This window comes from Hibiscus syriacus, unplaced genomic scaffold, assembly GCF_006381635.1.
Source record: "Hibiscus syriacus cultivar Baekdansim isolate YM2019G1 unplaced genomic scaffold, ASM638163v2 tig00111758_pilon, whole genome shotgun sequence".
In the NCBI taxonomy this organism is placed as follows: Eukaryota; Viridiplantae; Streptophyta; class Magnoliopsida; order Malvales; family Malvaceae; genus Hibiscus; species Hibiscus syriacus.
Genome location: NW_024063170.1, coordinates 1,158,191 through 1,173,810, shown reverse-complemented (window position 1 = coordinate 1,173,810; position 15,620 = coordinate 1,158,191). Strand labels below are relative to the sequence as shown.

The 15,620-nt window shown below is 34.2% G+C and overlaps 2 protein-coding genes across 2 annotated transcripts; one reads left to right on the top strand and one right to left on the bottom strand.

The window, feature by feature from the left end:
- Window positions 1-479: 479 nt before the first annotated feature.
- LOC120169289 (transmembrane protein 258-like) lies at window positions 480-1,888 on the bottom strand. The gene is made up of 4 exons (XM_039177473.1): window positions 1,822-1,888; window positions 1,628-1,734; window positions 678-756; window positions 480-587 (listed from the first exon to the last, which is right to left on the bottom strand). The coding sequence occupies exons 1-4, from the start codon at window positions 1,822-1,824 to the stop codon at window positions 540-542; spliced, it is 237 nt and encodes a 78-aa protein (XP_039033404.1). The 5' UTR covers window positions 1,825-1,888; the 3' UTR covers window positions 480-539.
- Window positions 1,889-9,389: 7,501 nt separating this feature from the next.
- On the top strand, window positions 9,390-11,897 carry LOC120169340 (cytokinin dehydrogenase 3-like). The gene is made up of 6 exons (XM_039177504.1): window positions 9,390-9,414; window positions 9,470-10,171; window positions 10,580-10,707; window positions 10,804-11,079; window positions 11,165-11,433; window positions 11,579-11,897. The coding sequence occupies exons 1-6, from the start codon at window positions 9,390-9,392 to the stop codon at window positions 11,871-11,873; spliced, it is 1,695 nt and encodes a 564-aa protein (XP_039033435.1). The 3' UTR covers window positions 11,874-11,897.
- Window positions 11,898-15,620: the final 3,723 nt, after the last annotated feature.

Sequence of the window (15,620 nt, the reverse complement as noted above, 5' to 3'; positions counted from 1 at the left end):
GATGACACTAACCCTAAACTAATTAACAATCAACGAATTTCCCTTCTCTTTTATTTTCTTTTCCCTTTGTCTTTATTTTTTCAGATTTTGCATTAACTGTTATTGCAGTCCTGTTTTTAATTTGATTAGTTAATCTTCAACTTTTTATATAAAAATTGTAAATGATTTTGGCTGCTCCATCGCACATTTTTCTTATCCATTCTTGTAACTATTAAATCTTCGTTAAAAGAATCTAATTTTTTTTGGATAATATATTTCGACATTTGAATTGCGTTTGGAATCTGTTTTACTTTTGTAGATTAGAGATTTATATGTATATCTGAATTTATTTAATTTTTTTTTCTATATTCCAAAATGTTAAACAATCAGATTCAATAAAGAGAGACAAATTCAAGCATGTATTGATAAGGTCACTGGAGTGATATCAAAATTTTATTAAAGAAACTATCCTGGTCAGATAAACAACAAAAAGGCATGAAAATCAGACACCAATCTTTCTAAGCAAAACTTTGTGAAATGGTTCAACAACATGATGAAAATCAGATATAAACACCGGCTGACAGCAGCAAAAACAACGACCCAAATCCCTGCCAGGATGTCGAGAATCAAGCAATGAACAAAAAGCTACGTAAATGATGAACGAGAAATCCGGACAAAGCAATTACTAAAAGTTATACCAGGAAAAATGCTGCCACTCCTCCAGTGATAAGCTCCTTGACAACACATCGATTTTGCTTCGTACAAGTTGCTTCAAAGCTGCATGTGTTTGGGAAATTTTCTCTATAAAATTTTCCAAATCCATAGAGCAAAATTGCAGATTTCTCATAAACACAAATGAAGTTAAAACAAGTTCGGAAATTGATATGAAGGGAGGCTTCAAAGTTGTAGCTATGAGATGAGGGATTCAATGTATGTGAAGAAATTCAATGTAATTTCTAAAGCAAAACAAAACGCAAGTAGATTTAAAGGTATCATAAGTACAGTTCAACGACAAGAAAACTCTTGGTTAAAGATGCACCCATCGCACGAAATCAGAAAAGTGCTAAAATAGCAAAATCAACTAAACATGAACAATATAACTCGTGCAGAAACTTGATCACTCTCTTCTTAAAATCTGTTTCATGTCTTAGGCCATGAAATTAAGTAGAGATGAGAATTCGGTCGAGTAGAGCAGAAAAAATTCAGGTTGGTAGAGTTACAAGTATGATTTCAATTTAAGTTTATGAAATCGGAGTCGAGTCAAATCGAATATACAAATATTGTTGATAATATAAAGGGGTTAAAAGGAATTGATAGAAAAAAGGATTTGAGAAGAGTTGCACTGAACGAATCAAGTGGAACAAATCACAAAGATGAGCGGTTAAATTAAAAAAAAAACAGAAATTTTGTTGTTGAGAGAGGAATTGAAATTCGCACTTGTATTCAGCACTGAACCAAATTAGCTAACAAAAGAAATTCTTTCCAAATCTATAGAAAGTACATTTTAGATCGAAAATCAAGTTCGCATTATGCTAATTTTTCCCAATTGTATAACCAATCAATAACTATGAATTTCACAATTGCCTACAAAAACGAATCCAATAAGAACAGTTTAAAAAATAGAAAATTTAGTGGAAGAGATATTTACATGAAGAAGGAAGCGGTAACAACAAGACCAATGGAGAGCAGTACGACGGCTAGGGTTGGGTACCCTTCAATTGGCACTGGACTACTTAATGCTTTTGCAGCAGAAGCCTGAAACAAAATCATTCAATCAAATTCATAGAAACGTATAACCCTACAAAAGTACAAATGCTCTGAACTCAATTGAGATTGATTTACCATCGATCTTTGCCTCTTCGCTTCGGATTATGAAACTTTGATCCAAGAGAGTGGAAGATAATTAGCGAGTATCAATGACAAATTATTTAGTTTTATACGAGACTAAGAAAATCCCACTGTATTCGCTAGATAATGCAGGGTAAATTACGTTTAAATTATCAATAAACTTTTAATTTTTTAAACTATACATAAAAATTAATTTTTATTTCATTTTAATATTCAACAGTTAAAAACTTTAGTTTTGTTTCATTTTAGTACTTCCGTTCAAATTTTAACATTAAGTTTTGAAAAAGTTAAAAATTTAGATGCTAAAACGACCTAAAACTAATAGCTTAGGTATTAAACGCGTTAAGTTTTTAACGGCAAGACATTGAAATGAAATGAAAACTAAACTCTCGGTGTGATCTTGAAAAAATTAAAAGTTTAGATACTAAAACAGATTAAAACTGATAATTTAGAAATTAAACGGATAAGTTTACCCTATAATGTAACGTGGGATTGGGTACAGCATGGCGTATGATAATATTTGTGTTCTCCAGCCTGGGGCGTTTTTGGGATTTTCTGAGGCTTAGGCCCAGATAAGGTTTAGTCTGGGCGTTAAGAGCTTATTGTTGTCGGGCTTTCTCAACCTTTAAGACACCAAAGCGTAAGATTGTAGAACCAAAGTTTTAGACCTTCTAAATTTATATAAAGTATTTTATACATTCTCATAACATGATAAAATATACGACAACAATGAATTTACTCTGATCTAGTTGTTACCCTCTATCTTTCTCATGATTGATGTAATGTGGAGCTTACAATTTCTTCATGCAATAATGTGTGCCTAAAATTTCAAATCTGATTGTTCTAAATTTTTGTTTTATTTCCTCACTTTTTGACCGACCATAAGATTAGTTTTAGAGTAATTATATTAGAGGCCATTTTTGTTTACTTCTTTTTTTATTTTCATCCTTTATTTTTAAAAAAAAATATGTTTTAATTATTTACAGAATTAGATCGTAATAAAATAATCACTTAAATATTTTAGAATCTAAACAATTAAACATTAAAAGAATATCGTTTGTTAACACTGTCGTTAATCATCGTCTAATAATTTTTCTGACCACATTTTACTACTTAATGCTAATATAAACATATTTTACATTCATATTTCAAATATTTTTTTAATAATTTTAGATATGCTACAATAACACGATTGTGTAAAAGCAATGAGCATACAAACGACTCACATTTTCAACATTAAATCTGTCTTCATTGTGGAATTTGATTATATTTCTTCCTGTCCCATCCATGGCGACTTGCAATCACATTGAAGAATCTTTTGAAATTGATTTCATTTGATTTTTTGCGCACACACGTCATATGCTTCAGCTATATGTCAAGAATTAAGGGTTCCTCCTCATCCATATTATCCCACAAAGGGAATATGATGCTTTACTTCTAGCACTGCTATTATTTATTTGTCATGTAACATGTGTAAAATATTATATCATTTATTTCTTGGGAAAGGAACAGTATCGGGAATTAGTTTTTAGGACAGTCCTTGTAATGAGAATATTTGTTGGGTCATATCCTAACACATATATACTCCTTCGAATCAGATTAGATTTGTTTGTTTTGTATGAGGCCAAAAATGACAGCATTGTCAGAGCTTGCGTCTTCTATCACACACAAACATTTGCATATAAAATATATACATGCTATCAGAAAAGCAGATATTCCCTGTTGGATTCAAGGTTCATGAGTGAAACAGTAGAAATCATTCTCATATATATATATATATATATATATATATATATAGAGAGAGAGAGAGAGAGAGAGAGAGAGAGAGTATAAGAGTAAGTGGCTAGAGATAGTTCACATTGAGTAATTTAAAAAGAAAAAAATAAAGGAGAAAATTTGGAAGAAGAACAGAAAAAAGTCCCCAGCTTTGTTCACATACATTTTAAAAGAGTATCTTTTATTGAAAATTTGGACAGATAATCGAGAAAAGCCTCAACAATGATCGGCTTGTGATGAACAATGACTTGGCAATGGTCACAAAAGAACGAAATGCAAGTACAATGACAGGAAAAAACTCAGGAAAGAAGCTAAAAATCTGAATAAATATGGAACTCATCAGATTCTGCAGGAAAATCAAGCACCCATGTATTGATGGAGTACGGCAGCATGATTGATTGAGGTAATAAAGGGACGATAAACAGAGTATCCAAATCTTTTGGTGCCAACTTGGAGTGGGACAATCTTTAGGTACCAACTTGGAGTGGGACCCAAATTCTGAAAAACAACTTGGTTGCTATTGTTACTGAACTAGATCATCGTTCAAAGATCCGATATTGCAGATACGTATGCGAAACCAAGATTGATTCTTTGCAGAGCACTACCAAATTTTACCACAGAATGCCAGATCACAGGTAACAATTTAATATGCATATATATATTCGGTAATTTAAATTAGGGTAAACTACTATCACTTAACTATTTAGTCATTATACTTTTATTATTGATCTTTTAATTTTGTCAATCAAATAACTTAACTATTTAAATGTTTCAATCAAGACTAACAGTTAATTGTCGATGGAAATGATGATGTGAAAGTTAAAAGAAATTGACATAATTATAGTTATGTGACTTAATTGAAATAATTAAATAGTTAAGTGGTCAAATGAGTATGGTTTTTAATGGCCACATCATCATTTCAATCAACAGTTAACGATTAGTGACTTGATTGAAATAATTAAATAATTAAGTAGTGTAATTGATAAAATTGAAAGATTAATGGTAAATGTAAAAGTATTAAATAGTTAAGTGGTCAAATGAGTAGTTTACCCTTTAAATTAATTTTAAATTCCAAAGTAAAAACAAATTCACCTATCCAAATTATGGAACTGTGTCTGTAAGACACCATCCTAGACAGAGCCAAAACACCAAGCAAGTTGCAGTTGTCAGTGGGACCGTTTGGTCATACGATTTTTTTTTCTTTTTCCTTTTACCTTCTGGGTCCAGCCACGAGCATGACAGCAAAGCTTCCCGACTTAATCCCCGTTGTTTCAACTCCTCCTGTTGCTTGATGCTTGATGATACCTATAATCGACGCGTGCACGTATTTGATTAGTCTGTATTAATTATAAGTTATTATTTATTTAAAAAATTCTCAATCATTTATCAATTAACACTCAATCATTTCTCTGATTGACGTGTTTAAACTCAAAATTTATAAAGATAACAACTATCCCTTAATCTTTAAAATCGAATGATCCATGTATATATATATATAATGTACTAAAATAAAATAAAAAATTAAAGTTAGATATAATTTTAAAAAATTAAAAGCTTAAGTATTAAAATATATTAAAATTAATAATTTAAATACTAAACGTGTAATTTATCTTTTTTTTATATATTTAAGACAGTTGCACGTTGCATATGAATGTTAAACATTACATGGTATTAATAGAAGCCATATGTATGAATATTGTTGGAGGGTCTTGTGTCTGACAGGTCTTGCTACCTATCAGATCTTTAGGTCAAAGATTTTCTTTTGAATATTTGTGTTTTTGGTCTAAATACTTTAATTCCAACCGTATTATATCATTATGGTATCAATACGATTATGGATGCTTGCATTATTATTTTTAATATTCTTATGTGATTAATTGAATTAAATATTAAATGCTTTCATGTTTAAATTCTTAAAAGTTATGTTTTTTTTTTGTTTGAAAGTGTATGAAATCTCTAACTTTTAAAAATCAGTTAAATCCTTATATGAAATCAATTAAAATGAAACTAATGAATCCCTTAAATAAAAATATTGAATTAATTAAATATTTTGATCATTAAATTTAATAATTTTCCCGAGATATTATTAGCACGTTGCCCGTTACAAGTCTATTATATAGAATTTATAGATTTTCAAAGAAAAAACTAAAGAAAGTTATTAAAATTTTAAAATAATTCTCATAAATTATTAAAAAATAACAAGCTTCTGAAAATACCACTTGACAACAACTTGATATAACATATACACTAATTGATTAAAAATCTATTTAATTTAGTGACCAATGTTGATTAAAATAATGAATTGATAAAAATTTAAAAGTATAAGATCTTAATACAATATAATTTCGTCTGAGGCTTAGTTGAATTTATTCAAAAGTATAAAGAATTCATTCACCCTTAATCTATTTTTCAAGATATCATGAAATTCTTGAATATCATAATTTTAATCTTTCAAAAATACCAGACAAGATTTAGAGGAAGTTTTTACGTAAGTATCTGTACATATTTGACCTAGCTTTTATTTGATAATTCAAATTCAACAAACCTTTTATTAGGATAGTAAACAATATATAGTAATTATTATTATATATTAAGTACAAAAAATCTAACCATTTTAATGAAACTATTATTTATTGGAAGATAGAGTCAATTTCGTGTGTTTGATTTTCCCTTATATATTCTTCCTTGTGCATGGCATGATATTTGTTCTCTAGTTATATTTTATTGTTGTCATGCAAGTGGGTCGCCTTTTCATATTCCCTTACAATTCATGGTGAGTTTGTTTTTCTTAAAAAGAAATTTATACCTTATCAATGTTTAATAAATCAATGTACTAAAATTAATAATACTGACATAATAATTTATTGTGTTAACATAACAAAATACCTATAAATGATGATGTTGTAAAGAGATTTTTGTCTTTTGGTTGACATTGGTGACATAAAAATTAATAGTGTTGACATAATGATTTCCTGTGTTGACGTAATAATCTAGCTATAAATGATGATCTTATAGAAAGATTTAATTGATTTGAAATTTAAAATTATTATTGTAATAATTATAATTTATGCAACTAATATAATGTATTCCAATTTTAGTTAATTTGAGAATTGAAATTTAAAAACTAGTTTAATAAATATGTTTAAAACAACAAACATTCCTAATACGAACTCATTTTCCTATTCACCAGCCCTTATCGTTCACATGCAAGATCATATGTATGTACGCATGTACATTCATACATATTATATATCTACATTGTCGTAACCATTTTTTTAAACAATTAAGTTGAAAAAAATAATTATGACTTTATTTTGAAAAATTGGCGATTTTGAATTAATTTGGATGGGAGTTGGATAAGAGCTCCATCGACCTTTAGGTAAAGTAGGTTGAATACCTAAAAACATATTTTAAAACAATTTTAAGAAAAATCATTTTTTAGACAAAAATTGGTCTGAGTTATCAAATATTCAATTTAATGGGTCCGAGCGTCGATTATGCGTGAGGAAGGATAAGCACCCCACAACGCCCAAAAATTGGTACTTAATCGCTTACACGTTGTCGTGATGGCGGAAATCATGATTTCACATCGATAATTAAAATATGATCCATTTATTAAAGTTAATTAATTTGCTTTGAATTATTTATTAGAGAAAATTATTTAACTTGAAAATAAATCTCAAGATTAAAAATCCTCCATCGGAAAAGCTATCTCGCCTATTTTTTATCTGTAAAAGAATATTTCCTCTTTATTGATTTTAAAAACGGCAATCGAATATAAAAGGAAAGTCGACATTTGCGTAAAATAAACTAACACATAAAAACGCATTGGATCATTTGAATAAAAAGGATTTAATTAGTAAAATAAACTAGATTTATTTCAAGTTCTCATTTCGTTCGAACGTCATATCGAATCGTACTACTTCGATCAAGCAATGCTTTCTACGCCTATTCTACAAATCATTGTTGAAACTAATCGAATAATATTCATAGATAAAGAGATAAAATGGATACAAATGCGATTGGAAATATATGAAATAAAATATTTACAATAAATGGAGCTAAGAATATTTGTTTAATATATTTCATACATAAAGGGCTAGAGTGAAAAACCAGTGGACATTACAAACCAAAATAAAATTAACAAAAATAATTACATTCGGTGATTTAAGGGACCAAATTGACACTAACAGAAACTTGAAGGATCCAACAACATTAATTATGAACAAACCAGTGCCATAATAGAACATTTTAAACAAGCATAGGTACCAGAAATGAAAATAACCCCTAAATAACATTAAGGACTAAAATAAACTCAACCAGAAACATGAAAAGGAAAATTAATAATTAAACCATATGCAAAGCAATGACTAAATTAAAAGATTTGCAAATATCATGACCAAAATCAAACATTAACAATAATAACATAATATAAAAGGAGATGACTTAAACATAAATTTTGAAATATAAATGCTCAAAGAAAAAAAATTAAAACTTTATTCATGGGCCCAAATGGTGAAATTACAAAACACGGGGACCAAACCTACGATTTTCCCCTAATACGAGAACACGGGAATGGGGGACGAAGAAACTACGTCGTTTTGCCTTTGGTATTTAAGCCCAAACCCACGCTTAATCGCCCTCATTCTCCCCATTTCTTCCCTAGCTTCAGAAAACAGAGAGAGAGAATCTCTTAGGACTCTCTCAACTTCCCCTCGTCAGGAGAGAGGAGTCGTCGTTCGCTGATGACATTTCACGGCGGCTCACGACAGTTCACGGTGGCCGGAGAGAACAAAACTTCCCCAAAACCCTCGTCTCAACCTCCTCGACCTGAATCCCAAACCCTTTCAGCCTAAAAGTAACCCTAACACCCTAGATATAAGGTTTACCTTTCAAAACGAAAAGGAATCGGCAACCTTCGAGCTTCCCTATGTTCTTCCGATCAAAGGTAAGGGGATTCTCTCTTTTTCTTTCTTATTTATTTATTTTTCCTCTGTTTCCTCTCTGTTTTTTTCTCAAAATCTTCCTTTTCTTTTTTTTGTTATTTTTTTGAAATCTTTTTCCTTTTTTCTCTCGTTTTTTCCTTTTCTTAAAATTGGGTTCTTTTTTTTTACTTCTACTCCCTTTTTAATGATTTTTTTTCTCTTTGGTTTCTATCTTATTCAAATCCCCTTTATCTGTTGCTTCTCTCTGCTTTTTATCCTTTGCATGTGTGATTGATGATATCTGTTGCAGAGGAGATAGGATATCATTGTCCTATCTCCATTGATTGACACATTAGGATTTGCTTTAATATTTGATTGATTTGGTTCATATTCGGTCACTGTTTGATGGATGGCTGAAACGGCGGCTCGGGAATACATTGGTGGCGACTCACACAGCTGGGAAGTTGAAAGGTTGGGCGCGTGTATCACACACGCCGGTGATGGACGGTCCAGATTCCCTTGTCGGGGGTGACTAGATGATATTTAGGGTTAAACCCTAATATGGATAGCTGAGGACTGTTAGATCTCCATCAACGACTGGAAAGGTGGCAGCACCAGGCAGCAAAAATGGAACACTATTCGGGTTTGGACTCTTGGGTTTCGGTTGGGCTTCGGGTCGGATCCTGGGTCGGGTCTGGATCTAAATTTGGGCTTGCTTGTAATCTGGTTTAGGTTTTTGTCCTTGTGGGCTCTGGGTTTATAATATATTGGGCCTGCAAAATGTAATTAAATTGTTAATAAAGTAATAATAATAATAATAATAATAATAATAATAATAATAATAATAAATCCGGACAAAAAATGGTGTCTACATGCATATGTATATGTATGTCTGTCTGTTTATATAAACAACTCAAACCAGAAAAGGAGCTAAGAACTAGCTTACTCTCCTTCTTTCTTCAACCCTTTTGCTTACACTTATTCTTCGTTAAATTTCACAATCTTTGGTTCGCTAAAACGGAAAACAAAAATAGTAACGAGTTTCCAAATTCCAGCATATTTCACAGCTATATTCGTTATAACCCGTTTGATGTCCATCATCAAGATATCATCAAAGCCGTTTGATGTCCATCACAAGGACATCAAAGCCCTCGACATCGCGGACAAACTCTCCGTCGATCCTTCCGCTGTTGAAGCAGCCTCTCGAGATTTCGGGCACATTGCGAAAGCAATTCCCCTAGCGGTTCTTCAGCCTTCAACGCCAAAAGAAATTGCTGCGCTCATAAAACTCAGCTACTATAATTCAGTTCCTTTCGGCATAGCAGCTAAAGGGCACGGTCATTCCCTCAGGGGTCAGGCAATGGCGAATAACGGAGTCGTGATCGACATGAAATCGATGAACAAATGTCGGAACGGAACCGGAATCCGAGTCTCGACCGACGGGCTTTACGCTGATGTCGGCGGCGAACAGCTTTGGATCGAAGTGCTGAATAAAACATTGGAACATGGACTTGCCCCCGTTTCTTGGACCGATTATTTGTACTTAACCGTCGGTGGAACTCTCTCCAATGCTGGGATTAGTGGACAAACCTTTCGTTATGGTCCTCAGATCAGTAATGTTCTTGAAATGGATGTTATAACAGGTATATATTATTCTTCGAAACCCAAATCTTATTTAATTTTTTATTTTTTATTTTTATCAACAACATTGCATGGTTCTCTCTGTTGAAGAAAACCCTGAACAGACAAATTAGCTAGCTGGTGTCTAGTGGTTGATTACTTATGCGTTTAATTTTCAAATGGCGGTCCATTTATTCCATGCCAACCTGTTAACAGTTTTCTAGCTAGGGTCCACACAGTTAGGAAGCCATTGGACAAAAGTTCAAACGGCGATGATCATAATTATCCATCCAGATATTCAATGTTTTCCAGTCTGTTTATAATATTAATAGTAACATATTGTACACAAATATTTCATGAAAAGCTGTATGTTGCATGCATGCAGTTAGACTTACGAGCTCGTTTATATATATAGTATATCTTAAATTCAGGAAAAGCTGATTTTATGACTTGCTCGCCAAAGATGAATTCAGAGCTCTTTTATGCTGTTCTCGGTGGTTTAGGCCAGTTTGGAATCATAACAAGAGCGCGAATTCCACTCCAACCGGCATCCTTACGGGTATATGTTGTTTACGATACGATTATCATCTTAACCCGACCCCTGATCACTCCTAATTCATTATTTAATCTCTTCATTCTTGTTCTCACATCACAGGTTAAGTGGGTACGAGTGCTATACAGTGATTTCTCCTCATTTACCAGAGATCAAGTCCTTTTAATCTCGAGAAATGGACGAAAAGATCAAAACACATTAGATTATTTAGAAGGTTCACTGCTTATGGATCAAGGCTCTCCGAATAACTGGCGATCTTCGTTTTTCCCACACTCGGATCACCCCAAAATAATTTCATTGATAACCAAGCACCGAATCATGTATTGTCTCGAGGTTGTCAAGCATTACGATGATCAAACGAAAAACACAGTCGACAAGGTAAAAAAAACCAAATTAATGATAAAATTTGAGGGCATGTTACATGATGTTGATCTGCCAGTATGTGTTCCCCCCCCTATTGCAGGTGATGAAACAGATTTTGCAAGGCCTGAGTTACATGCCTGGATTCATGTTTCAGAAAGATGTTCGCTATGGAGAATTCTTGAATCGAGTTCGAGCTGGGGAACTGAAGCTTGAGTCACAAGGATTATGGGAAGTTCCACATCCATGGTTGAATCTTTTTATACCCAAATCCCAGATATCAGATTTCAACAACGGCGTTTTCAGAGGCATTGTCCTTGAACGAAACATTACTACAGGACCTGTCCTTGTTTATCCCATGAACAGACACAAGCAAGTGCTGTTTTCTTTTTCTGTTTATATGTTTTATGTATGTTCTACCTCAAATTTGAACCGACATTTTGCCTTCGGTTATCGTTAATCATATATATATATATATATATAATGTAACATTTTGAATACTGTTGATTAATGGCAGATGGGATGATAGGATGTCAGCTGTTACACCAGGTGAAGAAATTTTCTACGCGGTGGGTTTTTTGCATTCAAGTGGATTCAATGATTGGGAAGCTTTTGAAGATCAAAATATGGAAATAATGAAGTTTTGTAATAGAGCTGGTATTGTGGTTAAGCAATATCTTCCTCATTACAGTACCAAGGATGAATGGGTTCATCATTTCGGCTCAAAATGGAAGATCTTTCAACTAAGGAAACATCAGTTTGATCCAAGAATGTTATTGTCACCGGGACAAAGAATTTTTAATAATAATTAATATATTTGTATTTTTAAGGATTTTAATTTGGAGAAAACTAATTAATACTAGAATTATTAATCAATTTTGCCCCTCTCTAACTTTTTCCCTCCCTCTCTAGTTCATGCTTTGTTTCGCTGTCTAAAGTTTGCTTCTTTTTTTTCCCTTCCTTTTATCTCCAAACACTTTTTCTAGGAAAGTTGATATATTTGCAGAAAGCAATAGCTTTTCTTGGATCCACAACCAGCTTCAACAGGTTCTTCCGTTTGCGTTTTCTTTGTTTATAATCTCGACTTGTTTGCTGGATTATTGTGCAATTTTACAGTTTTTCTGATCTCTCCCCATCTCCCCTGTGCTCGACCGAGAACCATCGACCCCTTTAACACCCATATTCCAGTCACTGCTAAACAAGTGGTTGATCTACTTGTGTTCTTCAGCTTCCAGCTAAAAGATCTCTCTTTTTGGGGGTTTATTCTTTACTTTTATTTTATTTTTGTTTGAGTATATTCTTTCCTCGCTTTCTCTTACTAAATCTGTCCGTTGTATGTGAATCTTTTAGATCGGCTTGCCTTCGTAGTTTAAATTTGTTTTGTAGAGATTTAAGACTTTTTATTTTGGTCTATTTTGAATGGATCAGTGATATTTATGTGTTAATTAGGTGATCCAGTTGTTTTTGATTCGTTCATTACTCTTGAGAACTGTCTCTAGATTTTTAAGATATTACCCAGACTTGAAAAGTAAACTCTTAGACCTCTCTCTCTCTCTCGCTTGCTCTCTCTTTTAAGCTCAAATCACCCACGAATCAGGTACTTTTAATATTGTTTCCCCCGTATATTTTATTCCAGTCGATCTTTGTTTGAACCTTATAATTGTTAATAAACTTACTTATTATTATTATTAACCTAATTACACAATTTATCTTATAATTGTTAATAAACTTACTAGCAATAAATTAAAATCGTACTTAGTAACCAACTAGACTTTTTAGTACCCCTCAATTCTCTAGCGTTTTTCTGGTGCATCTTCTGTCTTCTTTGGTTTTATTTTTCATAGTTTCTCATAGCTTCGACTATAGATGATTACTTGAGGTCATGCCCGTCTTTTAGAGCCCATGGGGCGTATAGGGGGAGGGCTCGATATAGTGGTGACAAGGAGACTAGACTTAGAGTTTGCTCGTTGAATGTAGGCACATTAAATGCTAGGCTGCTAGAGCTGACCGACGTACTTAATAATAGGAAAATAGATTTTGCATGTTTTCAGGAGACTAGGTGGAAAGGGGCTCGCGCCAGAGAGTGTAATGGGTACAAGTTGTGGTATTCAGGCGTAGATAAAGCTAGAAATGGGGTGGGTATCTTGGTATCCTCTAGGCTCAAGGAAAATGTAGTTGAAGTTTGTAGATACCGGGATAGGATCATGGTGATTAAGGTTATTATAGAAGAGGAAGTAGTGAATGTCCTTTCAGTGTACGCTCCACACGTTGGCCTAGGGGGAGGGGGAGAAACGTTGCTTCTGGGATCAGTTAGATGATGTACTTAAGAGCATTCTGGAGGACCAAAGAGTTTTCATAGGGGGAGACTTCAATGGCCATATAGGTAGTGCAACCGACGGGTTTGACGGTGTTCATGGGGGTTTCAGTTATGGTAACAGGAACGATGAGGGACGTACGTTGCTTGAATTTGCTACTGCACACGATTTGGTGGTCACTAACTCCTTATTTAATAAGAGAGATGCGAACTTGATTACGTTTCATAGCGGGGGACATTGTACCCAAATCGACTACATCCTGGTTCGAAATCGGGATCGATGGGCTTGCATTGACTGTAAGGTGTCCCCTGAAGAGGCATGCGCATCGCAACATAAATTATTGGTTTTGGTGTTTCGAATACCGCACGGGCAGAGCACTCATAGGAGGGCTAAACTGGGTAAACCTAGGATCATTTGGAAGAAGTTACATGGAGCGACAACTGATGACTTTAGGAGTAAGGTTTTGTCTAATACAGGTTTTGGAACTACAAACTCAAATAATACAGATTTGTTATGGAAAAAATATGGCAAATTCCATCAGAGAGATGGGCAAAAACACCCTGGGGTTGTCGACAGGGAAGGCCAAGGAACATAAAGAATCGTGGTGGTGGAACGACGAAGTCCAAACTAAGGTGAAGACAAAGCAAACTTGCTTCAAGGAGTTTCTACAATGCAATGACGACGAAGAAAGGTCGAGAGCTAAACAAAGATACAAGGAGGCAAAGCGGGAAGCCAAGAAAACGGTGGCTAAAGCAAAGGATAAGGCATACGAGGAAATGTACAAGAGATTAGACACCAAGGATGGACAAAACGAATATTTAGGCTTGCAAAATCTAGGGAGAATAAGAAAAAGGATCTAGGTAGCATTAGGTTTGTTAAGGACAACAATGGTGTTCTTTTAGCGAAAGATCATGATATTAAGATGGTTTGGGGTAGTTACTTCTTTGGCTTATTTAATGACGGTGCCTCTCCCTGTAAAGATAGTACCGTTGATGGGTCAGCCGACCATCATACTACGGCCAATGACTGCCCTACAAGTAGGATTGGGTTTGAGGAAGTCAAAATGGCTCTTAGAAAGATGGGAAGGGACAAAGTTGTCGGTCCTGATCAAATTCCTATCACTGTATTGTTGGCCCTAGGAGAAGAGGGAGTTAAGTGGTTGACCAACATCTTTAATATTATTTTAGAGACTGCCAAGATGCCAGAGGAGTAGAGAGAGTCCACGTTGATACCAATCTATAAGAATAAAGGAGATCCCCAACGTTGTGGTAACTACAGAGGTATTAAACTACTCAGTCATACCATGAAGCTATGGGAAAGGGTGATAGAGGTTAGGTTGAGATAAATTACTAGGGTTTCGGAAAACCAATTTGGCTTTATGCCAGGCAGGTCTACCACGGAGGCGATTCATCTACTTCGACGACATATGGAGAAATATAGGGAAAAGTCTAGAGATCTTCACATGGCATTCATTGACCTTGAGAAGGCTTATGATAGCGTTCCCCGAGATACGATCTGGAAGACTTTGGAAACGAGACGGATCCCAACTGCTTATATCCGGGCGATTCGTGATATGTATTGTAGATCTACTACACACGTCAGGACTACAGTTAGCGACACCGAGGCATTCCCAGTGGAAATCAGACTCTACCAGGGGTCAGCTCTTAGCCCTTACATCTTCGCCTTGATTATGGACGACATCTATGTGCGACACCTGACGGTGTACCATGGTGTATGCTTTTCACTGACGACATTGTCCTAGTTGCTGAAACAAAATATGAGTTGAATAGTAGACTGGCTACCTGGAAGACTGCTTTGGAAGAAAAAGGTCTAAGGATCAATATTGAAAAGACAGAGTATTTATGTTCAAACTTCAGTGGGGACCAAAACGATGAAGATGTAGAAGTATGCATAGAAGGACACATTCTCTCCTCAAAGGATTGTTTCAAGTACCTAGGGTCTATGATACATAAAGATGGGGGTGTAGACGATGACGTTACACACCGTATAAAGGCGGGATGGCTAAAGTGGAGGGCCGCTACTGGAGTTTTGTGTGACAAGAAGGTGCCTCTAAAACTTAAGGGAAAATTTTATAGAATGGTAATAAGACTAACACTGCTGTATGGATCAGAATGTTGGGCAACCAAGAAGGATCATGTAAGGAGGATAGAGGCCGCAGAAATGAGAATGCTTCGATGGACATGCGGTAGGACTCTGTGGGATATGACAACAAACTCTGCTATT